The sequence below is a fragment of the Magnolia sinica genome, chromosome 7 (genome assembly GCF_029962835.1).
Source record: "Magnolia sinica isolate HGM2019 chromosome 7, MsV1, whole genome shotgun sequence".
NCBI classification, from domain to species: Eukaryota; Viridiplantae; Streptophyta; class Magnoliopsida; order Magnoliales; family Magnoliaceae; genus Magnolia; species Magnolia sinica.
Genome location: NC_080579.1, coordinates 6,247,897 through 6,260,897, shown reverse-complemented (window position 1 = coordinate 6,260,897; position 13,001 = coordinate 6,247,897). Strand labels below are relative to the sequence as shown.

Genomic DNA, 13,001 nt, shown 5'->3' with positions numbered 1-13,001 from the left:
ACCCCAGCATAGGTTGACAACTCGGACACAGTGTCCCATACCACCATGCCCGACTCACGAGGCTGTAGACTATTTTCAAGTGGGTTATTAATGAGTTACAACGGTTGTAGGGTGTCCCAGGTTCCATACAAGTGTGAACAAGTAAGTTTAACAATTAAGGTTGGTCAGACAGTAGGCTAAACCTCGCGAGTCAGGCGAGCGTGAGGCAGGTGACATCGGGCACGAGGGTCCCATATAGTCGAACTACAGCCACCCGATCACACCGCCCAAGCTTACAAGTCCAACCATAGCGTAGTCCTACCGATGGAGCTACTGTCTCTCCTCAAGTTCCTGACCAACCCAAGGGTAGGGATAGTGGCTCATAGCATGCCAACAACCAATGCCGCATCAAGCATATTCAACACCTTGATCTCATGTTGCTCAACATACAATTCAAATTTTCCTACAAGAAAAATCATTAATATTATAAATAAAGTGTATATGTGTGGTGTGGGTTATTGAGGAAGTTAACACTTCCTCCATGTTGAGAAATCATACACACAAGAGTAATGAAATCATATGAAATATGAAGCAACAAGGTATAAAAATCAACACGGCATGAGCATATGATCATTCATATATCAAATCATGTGAAAAACATAAACGACATCATGACAGAGAGAGTCAAAACATATAATCCATACCATTTCAACCAACATACAATTCCTAGGATTTCCTAGGCTTTCAAAAATAACATCAAAGCAATCAAAATCATTAATCTCGTATTAAAATTGGTTCTAGCTCACCTAAGAGTAATAGTCCACACTTAAGGTTTGTTGGAGATTCGAAAAATGCCCTAGGAAAGAGGGCTTTCAGGTCGATCGGCTGGAATCCCTAAACCAAGCTATTGCATGTTAGAATTCTAAACCAAACCCATCTTACTACATGAATTTCAAGAAGGATGGGTGAAAACCTTACCTAGGCAACCCATGGACGGTTGTTGAAGTTAAGGAGAGGAGTTTTCTCCTTGCAAGAGAGGTAGGGAGTCAGAAGGGTTGACTCTCTTGGGCCCCACTTTGATCTAGGGTCCACCTTGAATCTACCTCCTTCTCTCTTTCTCCTCTTTACTCTCCTTCACTCTCCTTCTCTCTTGGTGGTTGTAGCAAATGGGAGAGAGTTATGAGAGTTAGGGTTTATTCCCTAGACTTTGGCCCTATGGCCTTGAGTTTCCCCAAATTCTCAAAATAGCATACTAAGTCTCATTTTTAGAGTTGGAGTGGCCCTAACACTCCTTTGGCCACCAAATTCGGTGGGTAGGTGCCCTATGGCCCGATTAGGGCCCGTGTAAAATTTGGAAACAAACGGATGGACGATTGTGGGGTTTGAGTCAACGGTTCTGATATTTAAACGGCCCTGTGGGGTCCATTGTGGTGATTGGAGTGTTTCTGGTGGCCCTCTGAGTATGAAATTTTCATGATAGATGCTTCATGGCTCGATGAAGGGCTATGCAAAATTTGGGGACGATCGGACCTGGGGTTTGGTCACACGGGTCCGATTTGTGTTCGACGGTCTCCATTTCACGATCGGGTCCCAGAGTTGGTGAACGGGTGTAGAAAAATTCATTAGACCTCCACCATAAATATGGAAGAGATCCGATGGTTGGATAGCTTGGTATCTCGGCTTCATTTGCATGCGCCAGATTTTGGTTCTAGCATTGGTCAGGTGCATTTAGTCAGTGCCAGATCCCACTTCTGGGTGTCCGCTGGGTCTACGGTCCGCGATGGTCCATAAGCCCAGTGAGCTCTATGGTTCTCTAAATTTTTAGATTTTTCTGACCTTCCCGCGTCGTGGTATAGCCCGTACGGGCTGTTGCTCAGTGTAAATGGTCCTCCGGCTTGGCGGCCCGCACTTGGTCTTGTCACGGCCCGTCAGGTTTATTCAAATGGGCTAATCCTAGGTTAATTATCTTATGGTACCCCCACCGCGTGTGTTTTAAACGACCAGTCCTGTGGAAAATCCTACATGGACGCCCAGGATACTGTACTGGTTAGACGGATTGTTACAATCTACCCCCCTTATAAATAAATTTCGTCCTAGAAATTTGTACCTGATCGTATTGCTGAAGCAGGGTTGGGTAATGCTTGCGGACTTCTACTTCCGTCTCCCACATGGCCTCTTCTTCATCGTGATGGGTCCATAGTACCTTGACCAACGGGATGACCTTGTTGCGTAGGACTTGCCCCTTCCTATCAAGTATTCGAGTGGGTCGAAGAATGTATGTGGCATTTTCTTTAAGTTCCACATGTTCCCACTTGATGATATGCGAAGGATCGGAGACGTATTTCATCAACATGGATACATGGAAGATGTTATGCACCCCGGCTAGAGGCGTGGGTAGGGCCAAGCGATAGGCAACTGCACTCACACGGTCTAAAATCTAGAACGGCCTAATGAACCCTGGCGCGAGCTTCCCCTTCTTGCTAAAGCGTAAAACGCCCTTTATTGGGGAGATCTTGAGAAATACGTGGCCCCCAGCTTCAAATTTCAAGTCTCTTCGCCTTGTGTCGGCATAGCTTTTCTGCCTGCTTTGAGCCGTCAAGAGGCGGCGCCGGATAATTCCAATATTTTCGGTCGTGATCCGCACCAGGTCCGGTCCTAGCAAACCCTTCTCGCTAATTTCCTCCCAGCAATGCGGGGCTCGGCATGGACGCCCATACAAGGCCTCGTAAGGTGCCATACCGATGCTAGCTTGGAAGCTATTGTTGTAGGTGAACTCGGCATATGGGAGGCAGTCGTCCCAACTCTCCTGGAACACAAGCACGCAACATGTCTTCCAAAATCTGGTTCACCCGTTCGGTTTGTCCATCTGTTTGCAGGTGGAAGGCGGTACTAAACTTCAGTTTCACTCCCATAGCTTCTTGGATGCAGGTCCAGAAGATCAACGTGAATCGAGCATCCCGGTCCAACACAATCTCCAAAGGGACAACATGGAGCCACACTATCTCCTTGATATATAGTTTAGCCAAGTCATCAGCGGAGCTAGAAGTCTTGATTGGCAGGAAGTGGGCTGATTTGGTTAACCTGTCCACAATCACTCATATCAAGTCGTGCCCCTTTTTAGTCTTGGGTAACCCGGCAATGAAGTCCATATATATGAAGTCCCACTTCCATTTCGCTATAGTCATGGGCTGTAACAGGCCCGGTGGTCGGCGGTGTTCAGCCTTAACTTGTTGACAGGTGAGGCATTGGGATACATATCCCGCTATTTCCTTCTTCATGTTATCCCACCAATAGGTTCGCTTTATATCTCGGTACATCTTTGTACTACCGGGATGCATCGCCAACTTGGAGTTGTGGGCGGCATCTAAAACTTCTTCTCGTAGTCCCTGAAGGTTTGGAACACAAAGGCGGCCTCGGTACCACAGTCCCCCATCGGTGCCGACTCTCCATTTGGACTTTCCATCATTCGTTGCCCCTTCCCTCATTTTCTTCAATAGCTCATCGCCCTCTTGGGCTTCAATGATTTTACTGTCAATCATTGGCTGGGCTTGAACGTGGGCTATGAACTCATAAGGTTCCTCCACCGTCAGCTTCATGTCGAAGTCTCGAATGAACTCCACGATGTCCCACTCTCTCACCATTAGTGGGGCCGCAAATTCAATTGTCTTCTTGCGACTCAAGGCGTCTACCACCAAGTTGGCCTTGCCAGGATGATATGAGACATCGAACTTGAAATCTTTCAACGTCTCCATCCAGCGACGCTGTCTCATATTCAGGTCCTTCTGGGTGAAGATGTATTTGAGGCTCTTATGATCAGAGAAGAGCTCAAACTCCTCACCATAGAGATAGTGCCTCTATATCTTCAATGCGAACACTACCGCCGCAAGCTCGAGGTCATGCGTAGGGTAGTTCTCCTCATGCTTCCTTAACTGTCGAGACGCATACGCAATTGCCTTGTCTTTTTGCATGAGTACACAGCCCAAACCTACATGAGAGGAGTCAGTATATACGGTGTACTTGACCCCTTGTTCAGGTAGCACAAGCACAGGTGCGAACGTCAGCTTGTCCTTCAACTCTTGGAATGCCGCCTCAGCCTTTTCATTCCAGGCAAATTTGAGGTCTTTCCGAGTTAGCTGGGATAGCGGCCGGGCTATCTTCGAGAAGTCTTTAATGAATCTGCGGTAATAGCCTGTAAGGCCAAGGAAGCTTTGCACTTCCATAACCGACTTCGATTGCTTCCAATCCTGTACCGCCGTCACTTTAGCGAGATCCACAGATATCCCTTCCTTAGACACTGCATGGCCCAGAAACTTGACCTCCTCCTTTTAAAAGGCACATTTCCTAAATTGTGCAAACAGTCAATTTTTCTCTAGGGTTTCGAAGACTGCCCTTAAATGTTCACCATGCTCTTCACGGCTCTTCGAATAAATCAATATGTCATTGATAAACACGATGACGAACCTGTATAAGAAGGGCCTAAGGATTTTGTTCATGAGGTCCATGAAGACCGATGGGGCATTGGTGAGCCCAAACGGCATAACTAGAAACTCGTAATGGCCAAAACAGGTCCTGAAGGCCGTTTTCTATATATTCTCGTCCCTAACTCGCAGCTGATGGTACCCTGATTTTAGATCGATCTTTGAGAAATATTGAGCACCCCTCAACTGGTCGAATAAATCATCGATTCTAGGCAACGGGTATTTGTTCCAAACCGTCACTTGGTTCAGCCTTCTGTAATCTACACATAGTCGCAAAGATCCGTCCTTCTTCTTTACGAATAGGACTGGGGCTTCCCATGGCGACACGCTGGGTCAGATGATGCCTGACTATAACAAATCATCGATTTGAGTCCGCAATTCTTCCATCTCACATGGGGGCATGCGGTAAGTAGGCAAGGAGATGGGCTTGGCTCCAGGAACCAGATCAATCATGAAGTCTATCTCACGTCGAGGCGGAAGTCCAGGTATGTTTTTGAATACGTCCCAAAAATCCTGGACCACGGGCATGTCCGTTATCGAAGGTCCAGTATATCCGTCCTCCAATGAAGCATAACACAAAATCTTTCGTTCATAGCTGACCTGGACCAGAAACGTGAGGGAAGTATCGTCGTCCTCATGTATCTTTACCGTCCTTGCATCACAATCAATTTCCGCCTTCACCACTGTCAACCAGTCCATGCCCAGGATGACGTCGTAATGGAAGATTTTGGTCACTATCAAATCCACATGTGCCACCGTGCATCCCAAGTCGATGGGGCAATCATAGCATATCTTCGTCACCTCTGAAAAAGTACCGGCGGCAGTAATGATCTTTACCCCCACAAAGGGGCTAGGGCGTAGCCCCAGATGCTTGACAGTTGCATGAGATATAAGAGAAGCAGTAGACCCGGTGTCCACCAAAAGGAATATGGGAGTACCTTGTATGCGGGCCGTCACCTTAAAGGCCATAGGAGTAGGGACTGCCGCATCTTGGCCCTCAACCGCTAGGGCATGTACCCGAGCCTGCTGTGGAAAATTCGGCTGTTGTATGGGCCATTTTGGTGGTCTAACTTGAGGTGGTGGTGGACGTCGAAACTGCTGGTTAGGCCCCATTGCCCGTAGGGGCGGAATCTGTAAGGCCGGCTGTGGGGGCCTAATGTTGCGCTGAGGCGGTGTGAAGCCAAGGTCTCTCATCCTCCTGAAACAATAGGGCTCAGAGTGTCCTGCTCTCCTGCAATAAGTACATATCTGGGCCTGTCGCGTAGAAGGGGCCGGTGTGGCGGCGAGTCGGGGTGGTGAGCTAGGGCGCGCCCTTTTCCCTGTAAAAGAGGAGGATGGTCCCTCCACCCTGTTTCGTGGCCCTAACTGTGAGCGGTTTTGGGTGACCCGCTCCTCATCCTGCTCCGCCCTGATGGACACCTCGACAAGCTCGGTGTATGTCATGATATTGGCACAACACATCTTAGAGCGAATACCGCTTCGCAGCCCTGTCGTGAACCGTCTCATCTTGACCGCTTCATTAGCAATCATTTCGGAAGTATAGCGGGAGAGTTTCGTAAAGCGGTTCTCATATTGGGCCACGCTCATCCCCCCTTGTTGGAGGCGGAGAAATTCATTCTCCCTCTCGTGCTAATACGATTGATGGATATACTTCTCCTTAAAGCGAGCTTCGAATGCTTCCCATGTCCATATATGGTTCTCGGGGATGGATCGGAGGACACTCTCCCACCATAGGTCCGCCTCCTTCTCAAAGAGATATGAGACGAGCTCTACATTTTCTGCCTCAGAACAGTGGAGAGGTCGCAGTAACTTGGTGACTCAGTTGAGCCAATATTCTGCTTCCTCTGGGCGGTGAGTGCCGGCAAAAGTAGGCCGCCTATGCCTCTGGAACTGCTCATAGAGGTTATTCGGATTGGTCACGGGCACGGCTAAGCCGGGCGCTTCAGGTTGCGACATGCCCAAGTTTTGGGCCATGGCCCCCATCATAGTTACCATTATTTGTTGTTGTTGCTGCATACTAGTGGTCATCATTTGTTGTTGTTGTTATATAAGGAGCAACATCTGGTCCATTCGATCCATGGCCGGTGGCGGGAGAGGTACAGATGCCGCGGCCTGGGGTGGCGGAGCACTCGGGGCCGCCTCTTGGATAGTGCTACCCATATTTTGGGATCCATTCTCGCCTAGGGGGCCTTGCGGATCGTCAGGGAGGAGGTCCCTCTCGACTAAGCCGCCGTGAGGAAGGCGGACGTATAGACCCTCCGGCCGCAGAGGCATTCTGAAGAAAAATGCTCTTGTATGGGTTAGGTACCAAAACATTGTTCATACCCAGTTTATGCGTACATATGCAAGATCCATACACAATCCATCTGTGCACATAGGCGACTCTCATACAGACACTCCCATGGTAATAGAATTTTTTTTTGAGGCAATCCATACATTCGCATAAATCACAAAATGCCATAGGCATGACCAATTACATGTTACAGCATGAACTACAAGCACTACTAATCACACCAAATACAACGAAAAGGAAAATACAGTCTAGTGAAACAAGAGCCCTAACTATCTCCTAGTACATGAGATCTAGTCCTAAGTAACTTAAAACATTCTACTACTGATCGGCAAGGCGGTGCCGCTACTCATCTGAGTCAGGCGAGAGTTGCGGTGCCTCTTCCCCTTTGCTGTAGCAAATCAGGGCCTTTATGGCTCGGTACATTTTCTTGTTCCATTTCTCCTGCTTCGCTTGGTTCCTTTCTTGGGTTTCTTTAATTTCGGTCACCTCTGCCTTGAGCACATCTAAGCGCTCATGTATGTCTGGAATGGTAAGTGGCTTCCTGCTAGCTTCCTCGATCTCGTCAGCTCCTTTGGCCCCTTCAGCTTCTTCCTCATCCTCATCCTCGTCTTCGTCTTCGTTACTCTCGTCACCTTCTTCCTCCCCTTCGTCTGCATCTCCGTACTTGTCGATGTGGGCCTGTTTCTGTTTGGGTCCTAATCCCATGGAGTTTAGCATCTTATCTCCCACGATTTCTGTGGGTACGGGATATCCGTCCGATCCGCCTATCCCATACTGTTCAGCTATATGGCAGGCTAAACGGCCAAAAGGGAGAGCTATGTCCTTTCGTACCACCCTTGCGGCCTTCACAATTTGGTAGAGCACGGTGCTAGGGGCGCACACATTTGCTCCTCAACCCACCTGATACATGAACTCCACCATATAGCGAGAGCACTCGGTGCGGTTCTTCAATCTCGGGTATATGTTGTAAGTCGCAATGCGGTGGAGTACCCGATATTCGAGAGACAGGGATGTTGCATACAAGCCGACCTCTCGCATCCAGGGGGCAATACGGCTGCACAAGAAGCGAGTCCGTTCATCGCGGGCTTCCCTCGATTCGAGATTCGTCTCATCGACTTACACCTCCCCCAGTGGTACTCCCAGTATTTCAGCAAAATCCTCAACTCCCAAGTGGACCTCCTTGCCTCTCACTATGATATCGAATCCAAGAGGCTCGAATTGAGGGTTTCTAATTCGCGTATAAAACATCCTAGCCTGTCCTACATTGGCCTGCCCGCTTACATAAAACATGGGGCCCCAATCCTTCTCCATAAGTTGGTTGAGTAGGGAGTTATTACCTAGCAGATGTTCCTCCACGGAGGCCTCGAACGCGACTTGACGCACGCGGAAATTTTCTAAGTCTTCAACGAACACCTCATCCTTTTGGGAGTCGTTCCGCCTCTTGGATCGGATTTTCGAGTTTGCCTTCTTCTTCCGATCGGCCTTCTTCTTACTACGCCACTCTTGGCTCGGCCCCGCCTTCTCAGGAGCCGCCCTTTTCTTCTCCATGAGGGAAAGAGCTATCGGGATAACAAAGAATGAGGCCATGGTGGTAAGGAACGCCATCCTATTCGGCCGAAGGCGAGCGGGTCCTCTGAAAGGGGTTATAGCTTGAGTTTTTGGGAATGGCCTTGTGAAAGGATGGAGAATATGTGGGTTGGGTATGGATTTTGGAATGGGTGTTGAAAAGGGTTTGAGAATGGAGCTTGGAAAAGAGTTTAGGAATAGGGTTTGGAAGAAGGTGGAAGTGGGTGGTGAAAGGTGAGGGTTTTGAGAATGGGTGTTGGAAATGTATCTTGGGATGGGTTTGGAGCTTGTCTTATGGATGGGTCTTTGAAAATGGTGGAGTGGAATTTGGAGAATGGGTTTGGGGAAGAAGGGTTGGAGATGAGGAAGAGAAAATGGGTTGAGGGAAAGAGGTTCTTGTTGAAGAAAGGGGAAAAAGGGATGGGGTTAAGGGATTTGAGAGATGGGGGATGGGTCCTTTGAGGTTTAGAGGGGAGGGCTTCCCCTTGGGGGTGCTTGGAGTGAAATGTGAGAGAGGGAATGAAGGCCTTTCAAGTGCACAGCCGTGGGACCCATTCCCATTTTCGGATTTCAAGGAGGACCAACAAAAGGTGGTCCGGCGGGGGCCACGCGGACGGTCGGCGGGGGCCACGCGCTGCCCTGGACATCTAACGGGGGCTACGCGGATGGGCGGCGGGGGCCACTTGGACAGGCGGCGGGGGCCACGAGGACATTGTGCATACGGCGGGGGCCACGCGGACGGGCGGCGGGGGCCATGCCATTTTGCAGGTCCCTCCATCCTCGTCGCTTTTGGGCGTCGGAAAAACCTCCCCGACAAGTGCCATATATGATTTTGGGGTAGGAGAAGCCGATCTACCCTACGGGCCTAGTGGCTTCGCGAGAATCCTCCTAGTTAGGGGCCAAAATCCTCCCATTTTCTACATATCTCTATTTCGATGAATTTTCATTCGCCCCTAAGTATCCATCCCCGTACGGGTCGGAACCATCAATTTTTTGTCAGGACCTAGCTCATTCGGACTTTGATTCGATCTCCAGCCGTTAAATCCTTAGGCTTTCGGCTCGCTTCCGTCGACATGCCAGAACACCGCAAGACTTTTGGACACGACTCTCAGCATTGCCATTTGCCCTCACTCCCCGATCCTAACTCGTTGAGGGGTCCACGTTTCATCTATGATCGTTCGTCCAGGGCTTAGGGTGGTTCCTAGCGTTATAAGTCCCTGTTGCGTTTTCAAACCCGTATCCTCTTAAGTCAGCGGATGCGTTAGTGAGTTCATGACCCATGGCCCAAGGGATTTCAAACTATTGCTCTGATACCAACTTATAACACCCTGAAAATCGGGGGTCGCGCATCCGCTCAACTCCCGAGTTCCCGAGAGTCACTATTATCAGATTTTCATTAATATGCATTAAATCTGTTTAAGTTGCGCAGCCTGAAATTCTCTGAACATGAAACATGAACGCGCAAGTCTGCTGAAATGAAAGAGGTCTGATATATATATACAAGTCCAAAACATAAATGGGTCGCACAAGGCGTTGCCCAATCCAAACAACAAAAGAATACTATGTCCCAAAAGAATAAGGCTGAGCCCACCGCCCAGCCATCCTAATCCCGTCGATCAAGCAGGCGGAGAACCCTCCATCAACTGGAAGTATGATAGCTCGTCCTCCTCGTCCAAGCTCGTCTCGCCAGGCTCCTCCAGTCCCGAGTCACCTGCATCTATGAAAGGGTCTGGTTGGTGTTTTAAAACACCGTCCTAGAGTGGGAGTGAGTGATCAACTCAGTGGGTGCTATTAATCTCAAGTTATCACAGGCATCAATTATAATATGATCTTAATGAAAAACAGATAATCACATACGTCTAAGTAATCTTATTAATGTGCATGTATGCAGCATGACATGATGCATGCCCTCGCCATAACGCTCCCTTGTGCGACAACATCTAACGATCGCCAATGCCAACACTCCCTCAGTGCGACCTCGACTGCCGAGTCGCCACCCTAACTAGTGCGATGCAATGCGATCATGTTAACCGTGTGATTAGTTAGGTCCATTCATCTAGCAGATTTGGGAATCTGGTACACCCCACGTATCAATGCCCTAAACGAGTTGCGAGGCCAAGACCCTCCAATGCGTGAGGCCGTGACCCCGCGGTCCGTGATCCCGTCGGGTTCCTCATCCCCGACTTCAAGCACATGAGGAGTGCCGTGAGAAAGGGATCGCTCGCGGTCACTACGGGGAGGCGCGGTACCCCAGCATAGGCCGACAGCTTGGACACAGTATCCCATACCACCATACCCGGCTCACGAGGCTGTGGACAATTTTCAAGTGGGTTATTGATGAGCTACAACGGTTGTAGGGTGTCCCAGGTTCCATACAAGTGTGAACAAGAAGGTTTAACAATCAGGGTTGGTCAGACAGTAGGCTAAACCTCGCGAGTCAGGCGAGCGTGAGGCGGGTGACATCGGGCACGAGGGTCCCATGTAGTCGAACTACAGCCACCCGATCACACCGCCTAAGCTCATAAGTCCAACCATAGCGTAGTCCTACCGATGGGGTTACTGTCTCTCCTCAAGTTCCTGACCAACCCAAGGGTAGGGATAGTGACTTATAGCATGCCAACAACCAATGCCTCATCAAGCATATTCAACACCTTGATCTCATGTTGCTTAACATACAATTCAAATTTTCATACAAGCAAAATTATTAATATTATAAATAAAGTGTATATGTGTGGTGTGGGTCATTGAGGAAGTTAACATTTCCTCCATGTTGAGAAATCATATACACAAGAGTAATGTAATCATACGAAATATGAAGCAACAATGTATAAAAATGAACACGGCATGAGCATATGATCATTCATACATCAAATCATGTGAGAAACATAAACGACATCATGACAGAGAGAGTCAAAACATATAATCCATACCATTTCAACCAACATACAATTCCTAGGATTTCCTAGGCTTTCAAAAATAACATCAAAGCAATCAAAATCATTAATCTCGTATTAAAATTGGTGCTAGGTCACCTAAGAATAATAGTCCACACTTAAGGTTCGTTGGAGATTCAAAAAATACCCTACGAAAGAGGGCTTTGGGGTCGATCGGCTGGAATCCCTAAACCAAGCTATTGCATGTTAGAATTTCAAACCAAACCCATCTTACTACATGGATTTCAAGAAGGATGGGTGAAAACCTTACCTAGGCAACCCACGGACGGTTGTTGAAGTTAAGGAGAGGAGTTTTCTCCTTGCAAGAGAGGTAGGGAGTCGGAAGGGTTGACTCTCTTGGGCCCCACTTCGATCTAGGGTCCACCTTGAATCTACCTCCTTCTCTCTTTCTCCTCTTTACTCTCCTTCACTCTCCTTTTCTCTTGGTGGTTGTAGCAAATGAGAGAGAGTTATGAGAGTTAGGGTTTATTCCCTAGACTTGGGCCCTATGGCCTTGAGTTTTCCCAAATTCCCAAAATAGCCTACTAAGTCTCATTTTTAGAGTTGGAGTGGTCCTAACACTCCTTTGGCCACCAAATTAGGTGGGTAGGTGCCCTATGGCCCGATTAGGGCCCGTGTAAAATTTGGGAACAAGCGGATGGACGATTGTGGGGTTTGAGTCAACGGTTCTGATATTTAAACGGCCCTGTGGGGTCCATTGTGGTGATTGGAGTATTTTTGGTGGCCCTCTGACTTTGAAATTTTCATGATAGATGCTTCATGGCCTGATAAAGGGCCATGCAAAATTTGGGGATGATCGGACCTGGGATTTGGTCGTACAGGTCCGATTTGTGTTCGACAGTCTCCATTCCACGATCGGGTCCCAGAGTTGGTGAAAGGGTGTAGGAAAATCCATTGGACCTCCACCGTAAATATGGAAGAGATCCGATGGTTGGATAGCCTGGTATCTCGGCTTCATTTGCAAGCGCCAGATTTTAGTCATGGCATTGGTGAGGTGCATTTAGTCAGTGTCAGATCCCACTTCTGGGTGTCCGCTAGGTTTACAGTCCGTGATGGTCCACAAGCCTAGTGAGCTCTATGGTTCCCTAAATTTTCAAATTTTTCTGACCTTCCCGCGTCGCGGTATAGCCCGTACGGGCTGTTGCTCAGTGTAAATGGTCCTCCGGCTTGGCGGCTAGCACTTGGTCTTGTCACGGCCCGTCAGGTTTATTCAAATGGGCTAATCCTAGGTTAATTAGCTTATGATACCCCCACCACGTGTGTTTTAAACGACCAGTCCTGTGGAAAATCCTACATGGATGCCCAGGACACTGTACTGGTTCGACGGGTTATTACAGTATTTTACAAATTGGGCGTTTGTTGGCTAAAGTAGCTCGTCCTACCCCAAAATCATATATGGTACGTTGAGTAACTCATTTCGGTTTGCGAGATATGCCTATTTTAAGGTTCTGACGGTCTTGATGAATTCTGCCTCTGATCAGGCCTTCTCTAATCCATCTTAGACATGAAAGTGTCTACGACCCGCTCTACATTAGTCCCCTCCAGTTTAAAAGAACTCGTCCTCGAGTTCTTGTGCAGCTTCGATTATTGATACTCGGTCTAGTGCACCATAACGATACCTTGATCAAAAGTTATGATCAATTTATGGTCCACCTTCTTTTGGTCCAACCATATATGCTAGGAATGTATTTATGACACGTCCTGCATCGAAACCCTATAGTTGTGGCCCCA

The 13,001-nt window shown here is 48.3% G+C and overlaps 2 protein-coding genes across 2 annotated transcripts; both read right to left on the bottom strand.

Moving 5' to 3' along the window:
* Positions 1-2,416: 2,416 nt before the first annotated feature.
* LOC131251952 (uncharacterized) lies at positions 2,417-3,620 on the bottom strand. Its single transcript, XM_058252934.1, has 2 exons — positions 3,234-3,620; positions 2,417-2,785 (listed from the first exon to the last, which is right to left on the bottom strand). The coding sequence occupies exons 1-2, from the start codon at positions 3,618-3,620 to the stop codon at positions 2,417-2,419; spliced, it is 756 nt and encodes a 251-aa protein (XP_058108917.1).
* A 1,185-nt stretch (positions 3,621-4,805) lies between these two features.
* LOC131251950 (uncharacterized) lies at positions 4,806-6,044 on the bottom strand. The gene has a single exon (XM_058252932.1). The coding sequence runs from the start codon at positions 6,042-6,044 to the stop codon at positions 4,806-4,808; it is 1,239 nt and encodes a 412-aa protein (XP_058108915.1).
* Between the last annotated feature and the right edge of the window lie 6,957 nt (positions 6,045-13,001).

Coding starts and splice junctions, on each gene's coding strand:
- LOC131251952 (XM_058252934.1), bottom strand. CDS start 3,620: ATGGTGAGAGAGTGGGACATCGTGGAGTTCATTCGAGACTTCGACATG. Junction 2,786..3,233: donor AGAAGGAAATAGCGGGATAT/GTATCCCAATGC, acceptor CTTGTGTTCCAG/GAGAGTTGGGACGACTGCCT.
- LOC131251950 (XM_058252932.1), bottom strand. CDS start 6,044: ATGAGCGTGGCCCAATATGAGAACCGCTTTACGAAACTCTCCCGCTAT.